At 39.8% G+C, this 27,777-nt stretch overlaps 1 protein-coding gene and 1 long non-coding RNA gene across 2 annotated transcripts in view; one reads left to right on the top strand and one right to left on the bottom strand.

Moving 5' to 3' along the window:
- The window catches only part of prmt3 (protein arginine methyltransferase 3), a 119,626-nt gene extending 92,917 nt beyond the window's left edge, over positions 1-26,709 (top strand). Inside the window, exons 14-16 of the mRNA XM_062069393.1 lie at positions 6,188-6,238; positions 9,116-9,203; positions 26,509-26,709. Of these exons, the coding sequence (XP_061925377.1) occupies positions 6,188-6,238; positions 9,116-9,203; positions 26,509-26,618 (249 nt within the window). The 3' untranslated portion in view covers positions 26,619-26,709. The remainder of the gene's footprint in view (positions 1-6,187; positions 6,239-9,115; positions 9,204-26,508) is intronic.
- On the bottom strand, positions 540-18,719 carry LOC133664620 (uncharacterized). The gene is made up of 3 exons (XR_009828603.1): positions 18,593-18,719; positions 1,017-1,186; positions 540-943 (listed from the first exon to the last, which is right to left on the bottom strand). It is a non-coding gene; the product is annotated as an uncharacterized LOC133664620 (long non-coding RNA).
- Positions 26,710-27,777: the final 1,068 nt, after the last annotated feature.

Genomic DNA, 27,777 nt, shown 5'->3' with positions numbered 1-27,777 from the left:
CTGGCTCTAAATTTGCTCATTGCTATTTTTATGTTTTTGTGCATTATTTGTTGCCGTCATCATTAAACAAACAGGTTACTCATCAGTTACTCAGTACTTAAGTAGTTTTTTCACAACATACTTTTTACTTTTACTCAAGTAAATATTTGGGTGACTACTTACTTTTACTGAGTAATAAATCTCTAAAGTAACAGTACTCTTACTTGAGTACAATTTCTGGCTGCTCTACCCACCTCTGACTAGCAGTAATACAGTCAGCTAATTGACAACAGTTGTATTACTGCCCATTAACTCCATCAATGAATTATTATTATTGCGAAAATAACATAAATCATACAGACTATATAACTCTCTTCCCTTGCCTAGTATAAATATACAACATGACATAATAATGATGAAGTGTACATAGTACAAGTGCAAACTTGATTTTGAATTGATTTAATGTTGTTAAGCACTTCCATATTTAACCATCATTTTGTGCTCATGTTTCACTGTGGCCAACTGTCAAAGTTCCCAAAGTTACATAAAACAAACGACGATCAGTCTGGCTTATGAGCGGTTGTCATTAACAAGGCACAGTGAGGATCATCTCCATCTGAGAGAAGTGGAAGCTCTTTGCCTGTCGAGTAATTACAGCAAATTTCCCAATTACCACAGCACTGAGCATCTCTGCTGCGTTCATTACAAGCCGTAATTGTATTGGGGTGACATGCTCTTTTTTTCCCTTCTACTTTGTCCTCTTTTGCTGCTTTAAGCCTTGAGCTAGTGCTGCCACTCTAGCCTGAATCAGAAAAGATCTGGAGCTGTTTACCACACTTCACCTCTCCAGTCAGTGCACACCAGGGGGTGGAAAAAAATAGCTTTTCAAACGGAATCTCCCCCGTCTTTGCTGCATTGATTCAGCTCTTCTTTGTCTCGGAGAGCCAGCCCTCCAAGTTGTCAGCTGCGTCAGGATTAAAAGCTATTAGTTCTGCATCATTGCCACTACAAGTGTGCTCCTGAGATTGATAGAGTACCTCTCTTCCTCCAGTGGGGGGAGAAATGGAAGCGGAATCGTCCTGGGGGTTGCTTTTTGTGCACCAAAAGCATGGGCAGTCCCTCCATTCTTGTGTTCATCTGGGGACCTATGATGATCCTAATCTCCATTTGACACGTTTCCTTGTGGTCTACATCAGTGTTTTTCAACCTTTTTTGAGCCAAGGCACATTTTTTTTCATTGAAAAAATCCGGAGGCACACCACCAGCAGAAAAATGTAAAAATTAAACTCAGCAGCTGATATTGACAGTAAAAAGTCTTGCCCACAATTGTTGGATATTAATTCAAAGCATAACCAAGCATGCATCACTATAGCTCTTGTCTCACATCGTGACATATTTGGAGTTTTTTGGTGTTTCCCTGTGTGTAGTGTTTTAGTTCTTGTCTTGTGCTCCTATTTTGGTGGCTTTTCTTGTTTTGTTGGTATTTTCCTGTAGCAGTTTCATTTTAAAAGACAAACACCTGCATCAGATGAAATATACCTTATTTTCCGGACCATAGGCCGCACCGGATTATAAGGCGCACTGCCGATGAATGGTCTATTTTGGATCTTTTTTCATATATAAGGCGCACCGGATTATAGGCCGCATTAAAGGAGTCATATTATTTAATTTTTTTCCTGAATTAAAAACACTTCCTTGTGGTCTACATAACATGTAATGGTGGTTATTTGGTCAAAATGTTGCATAGATTGTTTTCATCATCAGCCGTTGTCAGTCCACTGCTGGACGAAAGCCTCAGCATGTTTCTGCCATAGTGAACGATCTCTAGCTGCTCCCTGCCACTGCACTGTTCCCCAATATTTGTCTATACCATCTAATTCTTCTTCAAGTTCCGTTAATCTGTCGTCTCCAATTAGGGATCTCACATTATACGTTGCCACTCGCAGATCCCAATGATGGCCTGTATGAACCCAGGGATTCTTAGCACCCTCTGTTCCTTGCCTTAACGAACCGCCATCTTGGTCTGGAGCTCTGGAACTGCTGGGGACTGGGGGCCGTCTTCTTGGCGTACTCTTCATGCTGGTTATTAGCCTACACCTTCCACGCTGGCTTGGTGCGGGTTGGAAGGGGTGTTTTATAGCAGAGATCCTTCTCCTAGACTAATTGCCTTACTGGGCTGTTGAACTTAGTCTGTCCTGTTGGTTGTCCGCGCCCCAATTACCTAGGGACCCGCTCAGCTTTATGGCGCTGACTGCCTGCCAGTCACAAGAGAAGGTGCAAACGGTTCTTTGTGTGCATTTTATAGACGTTAGTTGGGACTCACTAACCCCACACACAACCTCCCACCCCATGCCTGGATGTAGTTTAACGTCATACCCAAGACGTAATGGTGGTTATTTGGTCAAAATGTTGCATAGATTGTTTTACAGATCATTTTCAAGCCGCTTTCTGACAGTCGCTTCAGGATGCGCCGTTTTGTGGGCGGTTTTATTTACGTGGCTCACCTTCGACAGCGTCTTCTCCCCGTCATCTTTGTTGTAGCGGTGTAGCGTGCAAGGACGGAAGTGGAAGAAGTGTCAAAAGATGGAGCTAACTGTTTTAATGACATTCACACTTAAATCAATAACGGAGCAGCATCTCCTCATCCGGCAACAACATCAAGGCCGGAAATGTGTCCCATGAAAAACCATCTGACCGGAACTCTCTAATAACTAAATTTCCTTGGGTGAATAATGTAAACTCACTACACCGGTATGTTTTAGCGTTTTCATGGCGAGTTTTCTGACAGATATAAGTAAGAACTTTACACTACTTTATATTAGAAACGGCAACAGCGTAGGATGAGTGTCCTATAACAAGAACATAGACAACAACAAGAAACTTATCGACTACGGCTTCGGCACGGACTACAAAAGCGGACGCGCGCAATTTTTCATGATTTATGCAGATCCCAAATACAAATCAGTGTGTACCAGAAGGTAAGAAAAGTTGCGTTTGCATAATATTGCGAAACAAAACGCCAGATAATGTCTTACCTTATACACACACTATAATAATACTTGTTTGTTTAATGCGGAGACAATCCATCAGGTGGTGCGGCTTCATAGCTTACCAAAGTCGTGCTAAAACATTTTGATAGATTTTTAAGCGCCGTGTGTAATGTTCTATATTTTCAATGGAACATATAAAATGTTGGTGTTGTTTGACTGCCATTACTGGTCACACTTATCATTACCCCATGTACCAAAAAAAATTGCTTCGAGTTCGGTAAGCAAAACCAGAATAATTTTGTATATTAGGTGAACCGGGTTATAAGGCGCACTGTCGAATTTTGAGGGGAAAAAAAAGATTTTAGGGCGCCTTACAGTCCGGAAAATACGGTATTTATAAGTCTACAGTTAAAAAGGAGTGTTCACACGTTGGAGAGCTGTTGCATCAGGTGGATTGACATAAATCATGGCTCCAACACAACAGATGTTAATTGAAACAAAGGAAAGGATTATCAAACTTCTTCAATCATCACGCAATGTTGCAAAATATGTTGATTGTTCACAGTCAGATGTGTCTAAAATCTGGACCACGTGCAACCTACATGGGAAGGTTGTAAAAGGCAAGCATACTGGTAGACCAAGGAAAACATCAAAGTGTCAAGACAGAAAACTTCAAGCAATATGTCTTGAAAACAGAAAATGTTTGGAGTCACCGTCTGTGACCGAACTGTAAGAAAATGGGATTTAAATACAGAAAAGCTAAATGAAAAACATCATTAACATCTGAACAGTAAAAAACAAGGTTCCAATGGGCTAAGAAAAAGTAATTGAGAACTATGGATAACTGGATGAAAGTCATATTGAGGGATGAATTGCAAATCTGCATTGGGAAAAGTGATGATGTTGGAACTTTTGTTTGGTGCCGTGCCAACGAGATTTATGAAGACAACCGACCGCAGTCATTGATGATATGGGGCTGCGTGTCAAGTAATGGCATTGAGGAAATGGCTGTCATTACATCTTCAATCAGTGCAGAATTTACTTTGACATTTTGGACACTTCCGATTCCGTCAATGGAAAGGATGTTTTAGTTTAGTATAATGTTTCAAGATGACGATGCATCTTGCCATTGAGCAAAAACAATCAGTACTTGCCCATGCACTAAATTAGTCCGATTTCTCATATAGTTTACTTCTAAATAGGCATCCTACAACCCATGGAAACACCTTAATTTGATCGTGTTCATTTTTTGAAAAGTCGGACTAACACACTTGGATCTCCATACACAGCATGGAGACGTTCCACTAAGTTAATAGTCATCACCTCCATTGCAGCGAATTAAGTACATTTCTTACAAATATAGTAAACTCTAAAAATGTAAATATTGGGTAAAGGTTAGTTTATTCCAGCAATTAGATTTGCAAGGTGAAACTAATAAAAGATGTGGGTTCAAAACACACAACTCAACATATTTCAAGACTTATTTTAATAGAATTTTGATAGTTATGGCTTACAGCTTATGAAAACCTAAAATTTAAAATGTCAGAGAATTAGTTTTTTTAAAAAATTGTAAGCCGTGATCATCAAAATTATAACAAAGGCTTGACATATCTCACTTTGTATGTAATAAGTTTATATCACGTATTAGTTTAACATTTGAAGTTAAATTGCTAAAATTAATAGACTTTTGCAAAATATGATTTTTTGTTTTTGTTTTACCTGTATAGTAGTATTAAAGTATAAAATAAATAAAGTGCATTTGTTAGTATATTAAGTAACATTATCACTGGAGGGCAAGGCTAAACATGAGACCAAGCGCAAGCTTGAAGCAGGCATGCTAATTGCTAAGCTAACCGCTGAGCTTGCTTGTAAGAACAAAATAAATAAGTTCTTAGTAAACTGTTGCAAATGTGGATGTGTTGCAGCAGAAAGTAAGCAGCTATTAACAAGAAAATAAAAAGTTGAATAAAAGTATAATGTTTCAAGATGATGATGCATCTTGCCATTGAGCAAAAACAATCAGTACTTGCCCATGCACTAAATTAGTCAAATTTCTCATATACCCTATTTTTCGGACTATAAGTCGCAGTTTTTTTCATAGTTTGGCCGGGGCTGCGACTTATACTCAGGAGCGACTTATGTGTGAAATTATTAACACATTACCGTAAAATATCAAATAATATTATTTAGCTCATTCACGTAAGAGACTAGACGTATAAGATTTAATCGGATTTAGCGATTAGGGTTGACAGATTGTTTGGTAAACGTATAGCATGTTCTATATGTTATAGTTATTTGAATGACTCTTACCATAATATGTTACGTTAACATACCAGGCACGTTCTTTGTTGGTTATTTATGTGTCATATAACGTACACTTATTCAGCCTGTTGTTCACTATTCTTTATTTATTTTAAATTGCCTTTCATATGTCTATTCTTGGTGTTGGGTTTTATCAAATAAATTTCCCCCCAAAATGCAACTTATACTCCAGTGCGATTTATACATGTTTTTTCCTACTTTATTATGCATTTTCAGCCGGTGCGACTTATACTCCGGAGCGACTTATAGTCCGAAAAATCTAGTAGTTTGCTTCTAAATAAGCATCCTACAAGCCATGGAAACACCTTAATTTAATCGTGTTCAGTGTTTGAAAAGTCGGACTAACACACTTGGATTGTGCGATTAGATTTCGGTCTGAAACCTTGTAAACACTCAACAAAAGTCAAAACATTCCATAACATCTGACTCTCACCCATTGCTGCAATTGTCACCAATGTAGCAATATGTGCTAATTTCATGTTCCGGCAAGGTGATATATATATATTTTTTTCATTGTCAGCAAAATTTCCACCATGTTGTTGGTGATTGCTGCCTAATGTATTTCTTTTGTCCAGTGACAAGCCTCTCTGACGAGGTGAGAGGGAGCACATGAAACATTTTGTTGAGTCAGCATACACGAGAAAGGGAGTTGGTGTCGCAAAAATGGGGTTTGGGGGGAACATAGTAGTAATACTGATCATGTTGCATGAAGTATACACTAAATAATGTTCAGTGTCCCCCATTTTTTTTTGTGCATTTAGTTTTCTATATTACATATTATTTTGTTACTCATTAAAACATGCCTTAGTTGTCCTTTACAGCCAGCCTTACAAAGCCAAACAAATTGAGATGTTTATGATGTCACATTCTAACACAACCCTCATATTTCATTGCAGGCAATTGTCGGCTACTTTGACATTTTCTTTGACAAAGGCTGCTGCAACAAGGTAAGCAGCACTGGCAACAGCAAAGCCATTTAACGGAAACTCAATTATGTTCACGCTTTAGCGTTTTTCTCCTCCTCGAGGCGTTTGTCGGCAATCGACAGACGACCTAGTCCACTGCTGATATAAGCACCTACCCAGCAGGGGCGACCGGTTGGAACACCGATGCCAAGCTCATATAACCTTCTGAGTACTCTGTGTGTTTTGCCTGAGAGTCTGGATTTGGTCCAAAAGGTTGAGTCCCCTACTTGGAATTTAACTCGCGCTTTAAATATCGTCACTCGTGAAGTTTTCTTTCATCCATCCATCCATCCATTTTTCTACCGCTTATTCCCTTCGGGGTCGCGGGGGGCGCTGGAGCCTATCTCAGCTGCAATCGGGCGGAAGGCGGGGTACACCCTGGACAAGTCGCCACCTCATCGCAGGGCCAACACAGATAGACAGACAACATTCACACTCACATTCACACACTAGGGCCAATTTAGTGTTGCCAATCAACCTATCATAATGTTCTTAATTCAGGTTAAATGTAGTTATATATTCTTGTGTGCTGTTTGAGCGTTGTTGTTTTCCAAATGCTTACCTTAACTTATCAATGCTACCATCATAAAAACCTTTTTAAATGAATTGTGAAAGTAACATTCTTACCTCTTTAAGTGTAAAAATAACCCTTTCTAATAGATAACGTAAAACAAAACAAATGTTAAGCAACAAATGTATTGTGACAGTAACGTCTTAATATTTCCATAATCTAATCCAATAGCAATACTTTTAGATGTACAGTGGTACCGTACCTTGGATTTTGTTTGTTGTCAGTTCAAAAAGAATGTGTGCAAAGAAAGAGTGTGCAAAGCAGTAATCAGAGCAAAGGGTGGCTATTTTGAAGAAACTAGAATATAACACGTGTTTTCAGTTATTTCACCTTTTTTTGTTAAGTACATAACTCCACATGTGTTCATTCATAGTTTTTATGCCTTCAGTGACAATCTACCATGTAAATAGTCATGAAAATAAAGAAAACACATTGAATGAGAAGGTGTGTCCAAACGTTTGGCCTGTACTGTGTATATATATATATATATATATATATATATATATATATATATATATATATATATATACGTTTACATACACTTGTAAAGAACACAATGTCATGGCTGTCTTGAGTTTCCAATCATTTTTACAACTCTTATTTTTTAGTGAAAGAGGGATTGGAGCACATGTTTGTCACAAAAAACATTCATGAAGTTTGGTTCTTTTATGAATTTATTATGGGTCTACGGAAAATGTGACCAAATCTGCTGGGTCAAAAGTATACATTCAGCAACATACATTATCAATTTTGGTGATGTAGAAAAGTTGCAATCCAATCAAATTAGCTTCATGACATGGCCTCTTAACTTCATTTAGTGATTATGATTGACAACACCTGTTGACTTCTTTGGGCCCATTTAAATAGGGCTCATGTGATGCAGTCATTAGACTCGGTTACAAACGCGACAATGGTTACCCAACCTAAAATCATCAGCCCGGAGGTTGGGTCTTGGGCGCAGTTGGGTGTTCCAACAGGACAATGACCCTAAACCAGGGTTCCCCAAACTACGGCCCGCGGGCCGGATACGGCCCCCCAGCGTCCAAAATCCAGCCTGCGGGAAGTCCCAAGTGAAAAAAAAAAAAAAACTTTTTTTTTTTTTGTATTATTTTTATTTATTTTAATTTGTCCTTACTAGTCCATTTTCTGCCGTCTCCTAGCCACTCAGGCAAATCATATTGTCTAAAAATGCATTTTACCATCGATAACGTGACATGCAGCAAGTGCGCTCTTTAAGTCAATTAGTGCGCGAGGAATATATATGTATGTATATATATATATATATATATATATATATATATATATATATATATATATATATATACACACATATATATACACACACACATTTACATATAATATATATTTATATATATATATATATATATATACACACACATATAGACATATACACATATACATATATATACACATTTTTACACACACACATTTACATATAATATATATACATATGTATATATATATGTATATACATATGTATATATATATATACTGGATATGTACCTGTATATATATGTATATATATATATAGCGCGGCCCCCAGCCAAATTGTTTTACCCCAATGCAGCCCCTTAGTCAAAAAGTTTGGGGACCCCTGCTCTAAACACATGTCAAAAGTGGTAAAGGAATGGCTAAATCAGGCTAGAATTAAGATTTTAGAATGGCCTTCCCAAAGTCCTGACTTAAACATGTGAACAATGCTGAAGAAATAAGTCCATGTCAGAAAACCAATACATTTAGCTGAACTGCACTAATTTAGTCAAGAGGAGTGGTCAAAAACTCAACCAGAAGCTTGCCAGAAGCTTGTGGATGGCTACCAAAGGCGCCTTATTGCAGTGAAACTTGCCAAGGGATATGTAACCAAATATTAACATTGCTGTATGTATACTTTTGACCCAGCAGATTTGGTCACATTTTCATTAGACTCATAATAAATTCATAAAAGAACCAAACTTCATGAATGTTTTTTGTGACCAACAAGTATGTGCTCCAATCACTCTATCACAAAAAAATAAGAGTTGTACAAATGATTGGAAACTCAAGACAGCCATGACATTATGCTCTTTACAAGTGTATGTAAACTTTTGACCACGACTGTATATATGTGTGTGTGTATATGTATATGTATAATAATTTATAATCCTTTTTTATGATAATGAAAAACCAAGAATAAATGTAAAATATCTCAGACCTCTTACAGACAAAATGTTAAATTAATTCAAGTTCTCATAGCAGTTTGACAGCCGTCTTTTTGATGCTCTGTCCAGGTGATGTTCTCCACGGGTCCCCAGGTCACAAAGACACATTGGAAACAGACTGTCTTCCTTCTAGAGAAACCCCTAGCAGTCCAGGCAGGTCAGTAACAAACATCATCCAGTATCGTTTTTTAAGATATTTCAGAAGTATTATTGCATCTGTTACTGTATTTTGGGGGCTTTGGTCATCCTCAGCAGGAGGCTGCCAGGTACTTTGTCTCTGGCAGTAATGTACGCGGACCGCTTGACACTCGTTATCTGTCACAGCCAGAGACAGCGAGGGATTCAAACAAATCACATCAGCCGTCAGAGGCAGCATGTGAAACTTCATCTGATAGTCTCTTGCATGACTTGATTCATGACATGTTGCAAGCCAAGAGCTCTGTTCCTGACCAATTGAATATTGATAGTTATTGTATAGACCCATGTACACTTTAACAGAAATCATTATTCCCAAAACTCACTTGTATTTATGATTCAATGAATTTGCCTAACCTTAGGGCTGGATAATTAATGGAATTTCCATTTAGATTTTTTGGTTTTTCACGATCATAAAAATATTATAATCGAAAAAACCGATTAATCGGCCATGCAGCGTGCATGCAAATTCTTGAGCTTGCAACGGTGAAATAGGTGAGTGAATGTATGAGTGAACACAAGACCATGTCTACGAGAAGTGTGGGATCTCACCATGGTTACTACTTTTTATTTATTGACAGCGCTAGTATATCTATCCAATAATTACTAAACTCAACAAAAAAAGTAAGGCATTTTTATGTTAACATAACTGCGGTGGGGGTCACAAAATTGGCCAATAAAACGGAATCTACTGTTAAATGCAGAATATCACGAAAATTGACACAAATGTGAGTGAAATGTGTTATTGTGAGGAGAAGGAACATTTGTTGGGGAAAATAATGTGTCCGTTGTGCTCATTCATCCCTTAAACACGTCCTAAACTAAACAATGTCAAGATGGCCACCTCATCTGATTGTGTTGTTGTGAACGACATCATCAATGTAAGATCAATGTACAAACAGGACAGCAGTCACAACTTGACTCTTTTTTTTTTTAATAGTTTTTTTTATTATAACAGCCTTAAGTTGTTTTATTTTTCATCAAGTTCAGAACGGCGGCACCTTTTCCCTTTTCACAATAACAGAAGTCTGAATGCACTAACAAGTTAAAGGTGTCAAAAAAGTACCTTACACAAGCATAATGAACTTAAAGCACTTATTGACACATCTACAAAAATATTATGCTTTGACTTAAATTATTGGTCAAAATTGTCCAAAGATGTATTGCACCAATAAATGTGAGAATTTTTGCATTCAGTGGCACAGGGGTTAGTGCATGTGCCTCACAATACGAAGGTCCTGAGTAGTCCTGAGTTCAATCCCGGGCTCTGGATTTTTCTATGTGGAGTTTGCATTTTCTCCCCGTGACTGCGTGGGTTCCCTCCGGGTACTCCGGCTTCCTCCCACCTCCAAAGACATGCACCTGGGGATAGGTTGATTGGCAACACTAAATTGGCCCTAGTGTGTGAATGTGAGTGTGAATGTTGTCTGTCTATCTGTGTTGGCCCTGCGATGAGGTGGCGACTTGTCCAGGGTGTACCCCGCCTTCCACCGGAATGCAGCTGAGATAGGCTCCAGCACCCCCCGCGACCCCAAAGGGGCCAAGCGGTAGAAAATGGATGGATGGATGGATTTATGACACCAAAAGCACACGCTTTAAGGTAGTAAAATACGTTTAAAAGGTAAAAAATTTAACTTAAAAAAATGCAAACGTAACAACTGAGTTTCATTGTTTTATTATATTGCTATTGTTATTTTAATTTATTGTTGTTACTAATATTTTACTTGTCTTTGTTTAGATACTAGTTTATATCCACTTTTCTTTTAAATCATATTTTAAATTGAGTTTTGGTGGTACAATAAATACTCATGTTTTCAAATTAATAAATATTTGTGTTTTAATCTGGATTTTAATTTGAGTCAAAATAATCGTGATACATTTTTTTGAAAATTCCTCCAGCCCAGCCTAACCTTAGCCTGAAATATTTTTGATTGTCCCGAGATCGCTTGGAAGACAGTTTGCATTTCACAAATGAGAACAGATGTACCAGATTTTGAACATGCTCACAGTGGTCCCCAACCTTTTTGTACTTGCAGACCGGTCAACGCTTGAAAATTTGTCCCACGGACCGGGGGGGGGGACTTTTTTTTTTTAATTTTATTTATTTTTTTCATAAAGAAATACAATCATGTGTGTTTACGGACTGTATCCCTGCAGACTGTATTGATTTATATTGATATATAATGTATATATTGTGTTTCTTATGTTGATTTAATAAAAAAAAAAATTTAAAAATATTTTTTTATTTCGCGGCCCGGTGGTTGGGGACCACTGTGCTAAATAAAATGCCTCCTAAGTTGCCACATTTATAGAACCATGCGGCTAAATCATAAAAGCTTGACTGACACACTCCTTTGTACATGAAAGTAAACACACATTCTCTTCCTTTATCATCGTAAACACAACGTTGTAACGTTCTCTCATAACACAAACTTCCAATTTGGGATTACAAGTCAAGGCACATTACATTGATGATGGTCTATGTAGATTTCCCAGTGGATAATTTGCAATGCTTGTGAATATAACTCTAGGCAATCATGCCACTGATCATGCACTCAACTAAACCTAAACAGTTTAGTTTTTGCTCCTATTTGTAATTTTGTTGATGACATTCAATGCACAGAGATACTGTGACAAGATCCTGACACCCATTGTAGTGCTATTCATCTACGAACGTCACCTCATGTTGCAGCGTAATAATGCATGGCTCCATGTTCCAAGGATCTATCCACATTTCCCCGACGCTGAAACCAGCTGTTGCATGGCCAGCATACTCACTGGACATGTCATCCAATGAGTGTGTTTGGGATCAACATACAGTATATGGTATATGAGGCATATTTTGGTCACACCAGATACTGGTCCTCCATCCCCTCCACCTCCATACAGTAAAACTGCACATTCTTAGGTGGCCTTTTAATCTAAGACCTGTGTACATGGAAAAAGTTTTAGATCTTTCAGTTCAACTCCTGAAAAATGAGAGCTAAAACGTAAAGTACAGTAGTACTTCAACTTACAAGCTGAATTAGTTCTGTGATTGAGCTCGTAGCTCCAAACACTTGTATCTCAAACCAGTGTTGCCCTTTCAAATGAATTGAAATCAATTTAATCGCCAAAACACAACAATTTTAACATGTAACATGCCTTTTAAAAATAAAAACTGCAGTTATTGGACAGACATTTTTAATACTTTGTCTTTGGTAATTGGCACAAGGATTGAACCGAATCCTTTAAGTGGACATAAAAAATATTGTGACATTGCAGCAGCTTTTGGGAGCGATGCCTCAACGAATGCGCCTCTGAATCAAAGCTAAAGACCCACCAACAAAATATTACAGTGTGAGACTTTTCTTTTGGCCATGCGGTGTATTATTCCTTTTAGATCAATCCTTAGCCTTCCCTTGTAACTATGTTCTGTAACTATGCAGTACAATACATACAAACCCCAAAACCAGTGAACCAGTTGTGTAAATCGTAAATAAAAACAGAATACAATGATTTGCAAATCCTTTTCAACCTATATTCAATTGAATAGACTGCAAATACAAGATACTTAAAGGCCTACTGAAATGAATTTTTTTTGTTTAAACGGGGATAGCAGATCCATTCTGTGTCATACTTGATCATTTTGCGATATTGCCATATTTTTGCTGAAAGGATTTAGTAGAGAACATTGACGATAAAGTTGCAACTTTTGGTCGCTGATTAAAAAAGCCTTGCCTGTACTGGAAGTAGCGTGACGTCACAGGTTGAAAGGCTCCTCACATTTCCCCATTGTTTTCAATGCAGCTAGAGCGATTCGGACCGAGAAAGCGACGATTACCCCATTAATTTGAGCGAGGATGAAAGATTTGTGGATGAGGAACATTAGAGTGAAGGACTAGAATGCAGTGCAAGACATATCTTTTTTCGCTCTGACCGTAACTTAGGTACAAGCTGGCTCATTGGATTCCACACTCTCTCCTTTTTCTATAGTGGATCACGGATTTGTATTTTAAACCACCTCGGATACTATATCCTCTTGAAAATGAGAGTCGAGAATGCGAAATGGACATTCACAGTGACTTTTATCTCCACGACAATACATCGGCGAAACACTTTAGCTACGGAGCTAACGTGATAGCATCATGCTTAAATGCAGATAGAAACAAAAGAAATAAATCCCTGACTGGAAGGATAGATAGAAAATCAACAATACTATTAAACCATGGACCTGTAACTACACGGTTAATGCTTTCCAGCCTGGCGAAGGTTAACAATGCTGTTGCTAACGACGCCATTGAAGCGAACTTAGCAACCGGACCTCACAGAGCTATGCTAAAAACATTAGTTATCCACCTACGCCAGCCAGCCCTCATCTGCTCATCAACACCCGTGCTCACCTGCGTTCCAGCGATCGACGGTGCGACAAAGGACTTCACCCGATCACAGATGCGGTCGGCGGCCCGGAGACGGAGGAAGTTAAGGTGAGTTCGGCGGCTAGCGCGTCTGCTATCCATCTCTCAGTCCTCCTGGTTGTGTTGCTGTAGTCCGCCGCTAATACACCGATCCCAACTACAACTTTCTTCTTTGCAGTCTTCATTGTTCATTAAACAAATTGCAAAAGATTCACCAAAACAGATGTCCAGAATACTGTGGAATTTTGAGATGAAAACAGAGTTTTTTGTATAGGATTCAATGTGTCCGCATACTTCCCGTTTCAACGATTGACGTCACGCGCATACGTCATCATACATAGACATTTTCAACCGGAAGTTTAGCGGGAAATTTAAAATTGCACTTTATAAGTTAACCCGTATTGGCATGTGTTGCAATGTTAAGATTTCATCATTGATATATAAACTATCAGACTGCGTGGTCGGTAGTAGTGGGTTTCAGTAGGCCTTTAACGTTCGAACTGGAAAACTTTGTTATTTTTTGCAAATAATAGCTCATTTGGAATGTGATGCCTGCAACGTGTTGCTGGCACAAGTGGCAAACAAGACTAAGACACCCCTGCTTATTTCAGCAAGACAATACCAAGCCACATGTTACAACAGCGGGGCTTCATAGTAAAATAGTGCGGGACTGGCCTGCCTGTAGTCCAGACCTGTCTCCCATTAAAAATGTGTGGCGCATGATGAAGCCTAAAATACGACAACTGAGACGCCGGACTGTTGAACAACTTAAGCTGTACATCAAGCAAGAATGGGAAAGAATTCCACCTGAAAAGCTTCAAAAATTGGTCTCCTCAGTTCCCAAACATTTAGTTTAGTTTCTCAGTTCGAACATCTAATATCAGTCTATTCAATTGAATATAAGTTGAAAAGGATTTGCAAATCATTGTATTCTGTTTTTATTTACCATTTACACAACGTGTCAACTTCACTGGTTTGGGGGTTTGTATTTGGAATTGAACATGTGTAATGTTTTCCCAGTGCTAGTTCCAGTGTTGTGTGCACTGTATCATAATGGGAATCGTGCATGTGTCTGGTGATGTGAGGATGAATGGTCCCTGGGGCCTGACTGTCCACTCACTGACTGGATATCTGATGGAGCCTACTGTAATAAATGACCTGTGGGGGACACGTACGCTCGATGTCCGTTGGCTTTTAGCTACGCTCCGACAGGAGCCGCCACGAAAAGAACTTCAAAACCTCTGACGCAGTTCAAACTCTACTGCCGACCCCGCACTTTCATTGGTCAGATAAATGCAGCTGAATGTGAAAGAAAGGGATGACAAAAGGATAGCGCCATGCCGCAATAAGATTTGAGGAGCGGAACTGATTTAATTTGGTCAACTGGTGAGCTGTGGATGCACTTGTGCTTGAATGTCTTGGAGTTGAATATGAGGTCTATAAAGGTTTGGATTGGGATACACAGTTTCGCAGTAACTCAAGTACTACAAAAATGTTAGTAAAGCTGTGTTAAAAAAGATCCTGTCTGATTTTCTACAAAGATAGACAATGTTTAAATGTTGTAGTTAAATTTAGTTTACCCTACCTTTTCTTCTTCTTTACCTGCACATTGTTGCTGTGATAAACAAGCCTAAATCAATCACACAAACTCTTGTCAGAGTGGATCCGAGAAGTCTTAAGTGTTGAATATGGTTTTTGCTTTGCAGGCGAAGTCTGAAATTCTATTTGCAGCTGTCACAGTTATTGGTACAGACTTTACCGAGCCTGAGTAGTAATATGCTATTTAAATTCATTTCTGCTTTTACTGCCGTATCACATGAGGAAACTGAAGTATTGCCTCTTTTCCTGCTTAGTTTTGCCCTTGCTACATTTTGTAGTGATGCCTCCAGTTTTTGCAATATTTTACCTGCACTCTTTTACTATGATGCCATGCTGTTGTAACACGTGGCTTGGCATTGTCTTGCTGAAATACGCAGGGGCGTCCATGATAACATTGCTTGGATGGCACCATATGGTGCTCCAAAACCTGTATGTACATTTCAGCATTAATGGCGCCTTCACAGATGTGTAAGTTACCCATGCCTTGGGCACTAATAAACCCCCATACCATCACAGATGCTGGCTTTTAAACTTTGCGCCTCTAACAATCCGGATGGTTCTTTTCCTCTTTGTTCCGGAGGACACGACGTCCACAGTTTCCAAAAAAAATTTGAAATGTGGACTCGTCAGAACACTTTTACACTTTGCATCAGTCCATCTTAGATGAGCTCGGGCCCAGCGAAGCCGGCAGCGTTTCTGGGTGTTGTTGATAAATGGCTTTCGCTTTGCATAGTAGAGTTTTAACTTGCACTTACAGATGTAGCGACGAACTGTAGTTACTGACAGTGGTTTTCTGAAGTGTTCCTGAGCCCATATGGTGATATCCTTTACACACTGATGTCGCTTTTTGATGCAGTACCGCCTGAGGGATCGAAGGTCCATAATATCCTCGCGTACGTGCAGTGATTTCTCCAGATTCTCTGAACCTTTTGATGATATTACAGACCATAGATTGGACCCCGACTTGAACAAGTTGAAAAACGTATTCGGGTGTTACCATTTAGTGGTCAATTGTACGGAATATGTACTTCACTGTGCAACCTACTAATAAAAGTCTCAATCAATCAATCAAAAAAGAAGTTGAAATCCTTAAATTCCTTGCAATAGCTCATTGATAAATGTTGTTCTTAAACTGTTCGACAATTTGCTCACGCATTTGTTCACAAAGTGGTGACCCTCGCCCCATCCTTGTTTGTGAATGACTGAGCATTTCATGGACGCTGCTTCTATACCCAATCATGGCACCCACCTGTTCCCAATTAGCCTGTTCACCTGTGGGATGTTCCAAATAAGTGTTTGATGAGCATTCCTCAACTTTCCTTTCTTTTTTGCCACTTGTGCCAGCTTTTTTGAAACATCTTTCAGGCATCAAATTCCAAATGAGCTAATATTTGCAAAAAATAACAAAGTTTTCCAGTTCGAACGTTAAGTATCTTGTTTTTGCAGTCTATTCAATTGAATACAGGTTGAAAAGGATTTGCAAATCATTGTAATCGGTTTTTATTTACGATTTACACAACGTGCCAACTTCACTGGTTTTGGGGTTTGTAGGTTAGAGCCATAAAACGTGGTAGAAACAAACAAAAAACAAAGGGTTTTGTCTGTATAGTGAACACTTCATGTCAGATATGGAATACAACGCCTTCTACACTATAATATTTCATATTTCGTTACCTGTCATTATGGTTTGTGGAAGCTTTTTTTGTTGACTGACTTTGCAGGGCTAACAAGCTAAAACACCAACGCTAAAATCTTATTGATCACTCCGCTACGAGCAGTTCTCGGCAGAATTGGAAAACTTTTGACAACCCTTCCCATAGCTTCCTTTGTTCTGGAATCCTGGCGCACACCAGCCTACCATAGTTTGAACAACTGTGAGAACGCAGGTGAGCACGGGTGTTGATGAGGAGATGAAGGCTGGCGTAGGTGGAGCGCTAATGTTTTTATCATAGCTCTGACGAGGCCCCGTAGCTAAGTTAGCTTCAATGGCGTGGTTAGCAACAGCATTGCTAGGCTTCGACAGGCGGCACAGCATTAACCGTGTAGTTACAGGTCCAGTGTTTGGTTCGGTGTCTCCTGATAGTAGTATTGTTGATCTTCTGTCTATCCTTCCAGTCAGGGGCTTATTTCTTTTGTTTCTATCTGCATTTAAGCACGATGCTACCACGTTAGCTCCGTAGCTAAAGTGCTTCACCGATGTATTGTCGTGGAGATAAAAGTCACTGTGAATGTCCATTTTGCGTTCTCGACTCTCATTTTCAAGAGGATATAGTATCCGAGGTGGTTTAAAATACAAATCCGTGATCCACTATAGAAAAAGGAGAGAGTGTGGAATCCAATGAGCCCTTTTACCTAAGTTACGGTCAGAGCGAAAAAAGATACGTCCTGCACTGCACTCTAGTCCTTCACTCTCACGTTCCTCATCCACAAATCTTTCATCCTCGCTCAAATTGATGGGGTAATCGTCGCTTTCACGGTCCGAATCGCTCTCGCTGCTGGTGTAAACAATGGGGAAATGTGAGGAGCCTTTCAACCTGTGACGTCACGCTACTTCCGGTACAGGCAAGGCTTTTTTTATCAGCGACCAAAAGTTGCGAACTTTATCGTCGATGTTCTCTACTAAATCCTTTTCAGCAAAAATATGGCAATATCGCGAAATGATCAAGTATGACAGATAGAATGGATCTGCTATCCCCGTTTAAATAAAAAAAATAATTTCAGTAGGCCTTTAAATGTGTGGACAATGCTGAAGAAACAAGTCCATGTCAGAAAACCAACAAATCAAGCTGAACTGCACCAATTTTGTGAAGAGGAGTGGTCACAAATTCCACCAGAAGCTTGTGGATGGCTACCAAAAGCACCTTATTGCAGTGAAACTTGCCAAGAGACATGTAACCATGTGCTCCTATCACTCTATCACAAAAAAATAAGAGTTGTAGAAATGATTGGAAACTCAAGACAGCCATGACATTATGTTCTTTACAAGTGTATGTCAACTTTTGACCACGACTGTATGCATGCAGGGGGAAGAGAATCAGACCAACAGTATAGGTGAGAAAGAGAGAGCGCCATTATTGATGTGCTCTCTCCACCTCGACACCCAGACGGTCCTCAAACTCCTCCAGGGGCCGTAAACCAGAAATTGAGTTTTTAACAGCATCCTCTGATCGCTTGATAGGGTGTATGGTATCCTTTATAACACACGCACTCACTCACCACTCTTTTTTTTTTTTTTTTTTTTAAACACTCAAATTCACAAGAGTGCTTGCATAGTCCTACACCAAACTATCCTCTGGCTATAAGAAAGAAGAACTTCCGAAAGTCACCTTGAAGTTGATGAAACCGACTTACACACACGCAGAAAGACAGAGAGCGACCTCTTATGTGTTGGGGCTGAGGAAGGCCTTCAGCGCTGATTGGCTGTAGTAAGGACCAGACGTAAACATCCAGCGGTTTGCGCTCACCGTCTGCGGTGATTTATCGCGGCAGAAAACGAATCCGTTTTGATGCGTCGGTACGAGTGCAAGAGTAATTAACTCTCAGGCTGTGTTTCCGTGGGAGGTGCCGGCGCGGGAGAGAGCACGCAGGCACCGGGCTGGAACAAAACATCCCGGCGAATCCTCTCGGCTGGCAGCGTAATAAATTAAACAGCAAATCATTTGTCATGCTCCGCTGTGTTTGTGTGGCTCAGCTATTGAAGAGGAGGGTCGTTCTTTCACGCTTTCACCTACTTAGTGTTTACCGGAGAAAGAGCTTTAAATGTGTTTTGTCCGCGACGTTTGGCCTGTATAACTGTGCCAAGGCTCACTTTTGGGGACAAGTTATGAGGTCTTGGTCTCAGGCCATTTTCATGCCCATTTCTGCAGTGGTCCGTCTCATTTGACCTGTGCTGGTCCTTCAGCTGCAGCCCCCAGCCTCCGTGTTCGAACAGCTCCAAAAGTGGAGTGTTTTAATGGCCTACTGAAATGAAATTTTGTTATTTAAACGGGGATAGCAGATCCATTCTATGTGTCATACTTGATCATTTCGCGATATTGCCATATTTTTGCTGAAAGGATTTAGTAGAGAACATCGACGTTAAAGTTCGCAACTTTTGGTCGCTGATAAAAAAAAGCCTTGCCTGTAGCGTGACGTCGCAGGTTGAAGGGCTGCTCACATTTCCCCATTGTTTACACCAGCAGCGAGAGCGATTCGGACCGAGAAAGCGACGATTACCCCATTAATTTGAGCGAGGATGAAAGATTTGCGGATGAGGAACGTGAGAGTGAAGGACTACAGTGCAGTGCAGGACTTTCTTTTTTCGCTCTGACCGTAACTTAGGTACAAGGTCTCATTGGATTCCACACTTTCTCGTTTTTCTATTGTGGATCACGGATTTGTATTTTAAACCACCTCGGATACAATATCCTCTTGAAAATGAGTCGAGAACGCGAAATGGACATTCACAGTGACTTATCTCCACGACAATACATAGGTGAAGCACTTTAGCTACGGAGCTAACGTGATAGCATTGTGTTTAACTGCAGATAGAAACAAAATAAATAAACCTCTGACTGGAAGGATAGACAGATAATCAACAATACTATTAAACCATGGACCTGTAACTACACGGTTAATGCTTTCCAGCCTGGCGAAGCTTAACAATGCTGTTGCTAATGACGCCATTGAAGCTAACTTAGCTACGGGACCTCACAGAGCTATGCTAAAAATATTAGCTATCCACCTACGCCAGCCAGCCCTCATCTGCTCATCAACACCCGTGCTCACCTGCATTCCAGCGATCAACGGAGCGACGAAGGACTTCACCCGATCATCGATTCGGTCGGCGGCTAGCGTCGGATAGCGCGTCTGCTATCCAAGTCAAAGTCCTCCTGGTTATGTTTCTGCAGCCAGCCGCTAATACACCGATCCCACCTACAGCTTTCTTCTTTGCAGTCTCCATTGTTCATTAAACAAATTGCAAAAGATTCACCAACACAGATGTCCAGAATACTGTGGAATTTTGCGATGAAAACAGAGCTTTTTGTATTGGATACAATGGTGTCCAAAGACTTCCGTTTCAACGATTGACGTCACGCGCATACGTCATCATACATAGACGTTTTCAACCGGAAGTTTAGCGGGAAATTTAAAATTGCACTTTATAAGTTAACCCGGCCGTATTGGCATGTGTTGCAATGTTAAGATTTCATCATTGATATATAAACTATCAGACTGCGTGGTCGGTAGTAGTGGGTTTCAGTAGGCCTTTAAGACCACTTTTATTCTCTGTCTTTTAACACTACGTGAGTTGTGTGGACCTCTGTGTTTTTAAATTTTGATTTCTATTTATTGTTTTAATTGGCTTTACCCTTTAAAATCGTTTTTAATCATATTTATTTTTATATTGTTTTTATATTGGTTTTTATATTTATTTTTGTTGTTTTTATTCAGTCATTGGTGGGGCCAAGGATGATATTTGAATATTGTTTTTAGGGATGTCCGATAATATCGGACTGCCGATATTATCGGACGATAAATGCTTTAAAATTTTAATATCGGAAATTATCGGTATCTGTTTCAAAATTATCTGTATCGGTTTCAAAAAGTACAATTTGTGACTTTTTAAAACACAGCTGTGTACACGGACGTAGGGAGAAGTACAGAGCGCCAATACACCTTAAAGGAGCATAATATCTACGGCTTTTCACACACACAAGTGAATGCAAGGCATACTTGGTCAACAGCCATACGGGTCACACTGAGGGTGGATGTATAAACAACTTTAACACTGTTACAAATATGCGCCACACTTGTTACATTGTTTAATGCATCCAGCGGGGCATCACAACAAAATTAGGCATAATAATGTGTTAATTCCACGACTGTATATATCGGTACCGGTTGATATCGGAATCGGTAATTAAGAGTTGGACAATATTGGAATATCAGATATCGGCAAAAAAGCCATTATCGGACATCTCTAATTGTTTTTAATATTGTTGTGCAGCAGTTTGGAAACATTTTTCTTGTTTAAATGTGCTATACAAATAAAGTGGATTGGATTGGATTGAGCCAAACCTTCAATTCTCTGAACTGCACAGGCCAAAGAAGTTGGAACTGAGTTGAAACTGAAAACATCACTTGATCGTCATCGGTGTCCAAAAACCACGTTTTCTCATTTTCCGTCATACAAATATATCAGAATCAGAAATACTTTAATAATCCATCCATCCATCTTCTTCCGCTTATCCGAGGTCGGGTCGCGGGGGCAGCAGCCTAAGTAGTGAAGCCCAGACTTCCCTCTCCCCAGCCACTTGGTCCAGCTCCTCCCGGGGGATCCCGAGGCGTTCCCAGGCCAGCCGGGAGACATAGTCTTCCCAACGTGTCCTGGGTCTTCCCCGTGGCCTCCTACCGGTCGGATATGCCTGAAACACCTCCCTAGGGAGGCGTTCGGGTGGCATCCTGACCAGATGCTCGAACCACCTCATCTGGCTCCTCTCCATGTGGAGGAGCAGCGGCTTTACTCTTAAGTTCCTCCCGGATGGCAGAGCTTCTCACCCTATCTCTAAGGGAAAGACCCGACACCCGGCGGAGGACACTCATTTTGGCCGCTTGTACCCGTGATCTTGTCCTTTCGGTCATAACCCAAAGCTCATGACCATAGGTGAGGATGGGAACGTAGATCGACCAGTAAATTGAGAGCTTTGCCTTCCGGCTCAGCTCCTTCTTCACCACAACGGATCGATACAGCGTCCGCATTACTGAAGACGCCGCACCGATCCGCCTGTCGATCTCACGATCCACTCTTCCCTCACTCGTGAACAAGACTCCGAGGTACTTGAACTCCTCCACTTGGGACAAGACCTCCCCAACCCGGAGATGGCACTCCACCCTTTTCCGGGCGAGAGCCATGGACTCGGACTTGGAGGTGCTGATTCCCATCCCAGTCGCTTCACACTCTGCTGCGAACCGATCCAGTGAGACCTGAAGATCTTGGCCAGATGAAGCCATCAGGACCACATCATCTGCAAAAAGCAGAGACCTAATCCTGCAGGCACCAACACTTTATTACTCCCTGAGGGGAAATTAATATTTTCAGCACAATCCCATTCAAGAGCAGACAAACATTACAGGGAGACAGAACAGGATCGCTGACGGGTCTGCCAACTTCTGGCGGCCCTTACAAAAAAGTGAGAAACAGGTAAACGCTGGGGGGGGGGATATATTCAGTCTAAGCCTGGGCCAAGGAAGAAGAAAAAAGCCTCATATTCATAGCACATACAAACATGTGTGTAAGAAGGAAACATCAAAGGACATTAAAGACATTAAAAGAGCAGTCTGCTGGGGTGGGAGGAGCATGGCCAGAGACTGGAGCAGACCCAACAAAGCAACCAAGAAAGCCGACTCCACCCTCGGCCGCACACTAATTCTCGGCCAGTGTCCAGTCCGCATAGATGAGCGAGGATACGTCCAAGGAGACCGAGGTGTTCGATACCTGCTCATTCAGCCAAGACACTGTGAAGCTTGTCCGTCCCGGCGCTCAGCGCCAGCTCCGCAGCCCTGTCTCTTCATCCGCATCTCCTACAGTCTCTCCAAACGGACTCTGGTGTGACAGAGACCCAGCAGCTGGTCTCTGTGGCCAAAAGGCTCCCGGGAGGCAGATCCAGAAGTTCACAAAGAAGCACAGCAGAAGTCAGGAAAGTGCCACCCCTTGTCGCACCGTCCCAAAGGGTCCCGAACCAAAAGGCAAAAAAACAACATGAAAACAAGAGGGAAACATCGGGAACACAAAAGGATGACACAAGCAGGTACTATAGTGGCGTCATCTTGGAAAAAAATAAAAATAAAAAAATATATATACTACTCAAATAATCCTTTTCAGTACCGGTTGGTCAGCAGAATGGTTTATTGAGGAGGCTGGAGACCAGAGAATTGTGGCCTCTGTGTAAATAATAGTGTCAATCAATCAAAGTTGACTTATATAGCCCTTAATCACGAATGTCTCAAAGGGCTGCACAAGCCACAAGGACCTCCTCGGCCAATACGGAGTTTTCTTACTTGAAGACTGGAAGTACCTTTTTAAAATACCATGGAGGACGGATTGAGGATTTGAAGCCGTTTGTGTTCTTATGAGAAACACGGACAAGGACGGTGTCGGACGTTCAATGCAGGAAGTAACTTTTTGCTTAAGAAGGAAACAACCGGCACCACACTAGAATTAACTTGATATCAAATAGGAAGAGGTAACGCCACACAGCAAACAACACACGTAAGTACACACACTACTACTACTAGACTGGAGTCGGGGCTCTCTTGGTTGCTTTGTTGGGTCTGCTCCTGTCTCTGGCCATGCTCCCCCCCACCCCAGCAGACGATGGCACAGAACACTGAGTTTTTTTTATTTTTTTTGGGGTTTTTTTATTTTTTTGTAGCTGTATGTAGAAATGGCTGGTTGCATCATCTCTGCTCTTTTAATGTCTTTAATGTCCTTTGTGTTCTTTTATTTTTGCCGTTTCCCTCTTACACACATGCTTATGTGTGCTATGGCTATTAGTTTTTTTCCCCCCCTTGGCCTCAGTCTTTTTTTTTCTTCCCCCTCCCCTAAGGTTTACCTGTTTCTCACCTTTTTTGTAAGGGGCGCGGTTCTGTCTCCCTGTAATGTTTGATCCTGTTCTGTCTCCCTGTAATGTTTGTCTGCTCTTGAATGGGATTGGGCTGAAAATCTTAATTTCTCTTCGAGGATTAATAAAGTATTTCTGATTCTGATACTACTATTACTACGAGGGAAGACCTGAAGACAAAAATGTATTCATCTGGCCGACGTCCTTGCGCTCCTCGCCATAAATCCTTCATCCCTCTGCAATCTTCCTCCGCTTTAACGGCAACGCTCTTGTTGGTTTCACTTCCCTGCTTCCTCTGGCCGGCGATACACAAAACTCTGCTGCAGAGCGTCGTCGCCCTCTCTGCAGTGGAGTGACAGTCCCAGAGTGCGGCGCCAGCAGCGGCAGTGTAACAGTAGTGTTGGCATGGCAACAGCTGGGACGTGAGAGAAATGATGGCGAACGCTTTGCGGGAGAAAGCGCCGCGCTCAGCACTTTCTGCCTCCATGTCCTCTTGTAACCTCCAGCCATGGAAAGCGTGTAACGTAGCGTAGCATGAGGATTGCTTATATATATATATATATATATATATATATATATATATATATATATATATATATATATATATATATATATATATATATATATATATATATATATATATATATTATACTCTGTGTGTGTGTGTGTGTGTGTGTGTGTGTGTGTGTATATATTATACTGTGTTTGTGTGTATATATATGTATATATACTATGTGTGTGTGTTATATGTATATGTATATATTATACTGTGTGTGTGTATGTATATATATATATATACATATATATTATAGTGCGTGTGTGTATATATATATATATATATACATATATATATATATATATTATACTGTGTGTGTGTGTATTTATATACACACACACAGGATGTGTATGCCTATGTGTGTGTGCGTGTGTGTATATATATATACACATGTAGATATGTATGTATATGTGTATGTTTATATGTATGTATATGTGTATGTATATACACTACCGTTCAAAAGTTTGGGGTCACCCAAACAATTTTGTGGAATAGCCTTCATTTCTAAGAACAAGAATAGACTGTCGAGTTTCAGATGAAAGTTCTCTTTTTCTGTCCATTTTGAGCGTTTAATTGACCCCACAAATGTGATGCTCCAGAAACTCAATCTGCTCAAAGGAGGGTCAGTTTTGTAGCTTCTGTAACAAGCTAAACTGTTTTCAGATGTGTGAACATGATTGCACAAGGGTTTTCTAATCATCAATTAGCATACTTGCCAACCTTGAGACCTCCAATATCGGGCGGTGTGGTCGGGGGGGCGTGTTTGGGGTGGGGGCGTAGTTGGGGTGTGGCTAAGGGCGTGGTTAAGAGGAGAGTATATTTACAGCTAGAATTCACCAAATCAACTATTTCATATATATATATATATATATATATATATATATATATATATATATATATATATATATATATATATATATATATATATATATATGTATGAAATACTTGACTTTCAGTGAATTCTAGCTATATATATATATATTTATTTTTTTTATTTCATTTTTTATTATACATATAAATAAAAGACATACTTGAATTTCAGTGTTCTGCAGGCTATCCAGTAGATGGCAGTATTGTCCTGTGTAAGAGTGTCACAACATTGCTGTTTACGGCAGACGAACTGCTTTACGGTAGACTAAACGTGACTGCTGTTGTGTGTTGTTACCGCGCTGGGAGGACATTAATGAAACTGCCTAACAATAAACCCACATAAGAAACCAAGAACCTTGTTGTGCACTCTACTCTCTAAAAGCCGTAGATGTTATGACGTCATCGGGCAGGCAAGCTATTTATATTGTGGGAAAGCGGACGTGAGAACGGCTGTCCCCACTCAGGAGGGGGCGTGGCCTCCAGCTCCGGCTGAATACCGGGAGTTTGTCGGGAGAGGCGCTGAATACCGGGATTCTCCCGCTAAAAACGGGAGGGTTGGCAAGTATGTCAATTAGCCTTCTGAGCCAATGAGCAAACACATTGTACCGTTAGAACACTGGAGTGATAGTTGCTGGAAATGGGCCTCTATACACCTATGTAGATATTGCACCAAAAACCAGACATTTGCAGCTAGAATAGTCACTTACCACATTAGCAATGTATAGAGTGTATTTCTTTAAAGTTAAGACTAGTTTAAAGTTATCTTCATTGAAAAGTACAGTGCTTTTCCTTCAAAAATAAGAACATTTCAATGTGACCCCAAACTTTTGAACGGTAGTGTACATATATAATATACGCAGTGTTGCTTATTAACATACATTAAACCATGTTTACTTTTCACGCACATCATCATTCCTGTGAGCATCAGTGGATTTCTTCTTACATTGCAGAGTTCAGCTTGGATACGCTGCTGCAGGGCTGAGATCATTAATCATCAGCAATAGTTCATATTTTACCTAAACCACTAACCCTCTTCGGAGCATTTATTATTTTGTTCCAAAATCTGCAGTCAATATTATAAATCCCATTATAAAATCCATATTACAGTCATCTGTGTCCGTAAATTTGTATTGTTTTTTTCTACTGGTCGTGGTTATTTGTGTTTTTTTGCAACACCTAATGTTGCATCCCATTTCTAAATATGTAAGTGTACTAATGCTGTATATGCTCTGTACTTCGTAGGGGAGGAGCTTCGAGGGAAGATTACAGTGCGTAAAAACAAAAAGGATCCTCGCTCACTGTTGGTCACCTTTGATCTCAGAGACAGGAAGCTCACCTACAGCCTTCAGTAATGTCATGCAACAATTGTGTTTTTATTTTTTATTTTTTTTAAATCCATTAGCCTTTCAACTTTGTGTCCACAAAGTATTTCCCTTACTTGTAATTAAAAAAAAAAATCTATATATGGTTCTTGTGTGTCATATTGTACAGTTAATGAATGCAAGCGTGAATGAGAAACATAACATAGTAGAAAATAAGATAAATACTGTACTATAGTACATATTATACTTATGATTATTGGCATCATTGGGTCTGTTGTGTCCCTGCATTATCCACACAGGCTTCATAAGTATATATACTAAATAAAAGAGGTGCGAATTCTTCGAGCACCTCAAGATTTGAGACGATTCCGATTCTTGGGGTGACCATTCCGATTCAGAAACAATTCAGTACAATTCTCGATTAAAGCTGATTTTCACAATGTATTATTTGCTATAATAATTGTACTAAAATGTTATGAAAACCTGTAAAAATGATGACTTACACACATCTTTTTTTAAAACTGATTTAAAAAAAATAATGTAATTCTTGAAGTTGATTTTTGAAAATTATGACTTGCTTAAAATCGGAATAAACAAGAATGTGAATCGATTTTTTTGGAGCACCCGTAATGTATACTAATATATTCTGTATAAGTATTTATCATGTCCCATTTTGGCCCTAATGGAACTTGTGTAAAAATGTGAATAAGATATGTTTGTTTTTTTTAACTAGAAAAAATGTCATTGATTCAGTGTAGATTAATGTGGTGCAAATGTATTTTTCAAAATGAAACCGCATTATTTTCTTTTTTTTCTTTTTTTTTTTTTACATCTTACACACCTAATAATAATAATGCACTTAATTTAAACATGTATTTAGGCCAAAAACAAATATAATATGCTTTAAAATAAAAATAAAAATTTTAATTACTCTATTGAACTGAATAAAGGTACATTTATGTTGTATGACAAATGTTGGAAATTGGAATTGAACAAATGAATCCAAATATATTTTCTCAATCCCCATGCATAATTCAGTTCTCAATTGTGGTCTGCAATTTTACTTTTTTGTGGCACTTATTCCAAAATGAAGTCTCAAAAAAAATCCATTGTGAGACTTGAGCAATGTCCAAAAACTTTTTCCAGCCGCGGTGTACAAAATGTCAGTGCCTAACAGGATTTCCCTGCT

This window comes from Entelurus aequoreus, linkage group LG02, assembly GCF_033978785.1.
Source record: "Entelurus aequoreus isolate RoL-2023_Sb linkage group LG02, RoL_Eaeq_v1.1, whole genome shotgun sequence".
NCBI lineage: Eukaryota > Metazoa > Chordata > Actinopteri > Syngnathiformes > Syngnathidae > Entelurus > Entelurus aequoreus.
Note: the sequence above shows the minus strand (reverse complement) of the source record. Positions and strands in the feature narration are given on the sequence as shown.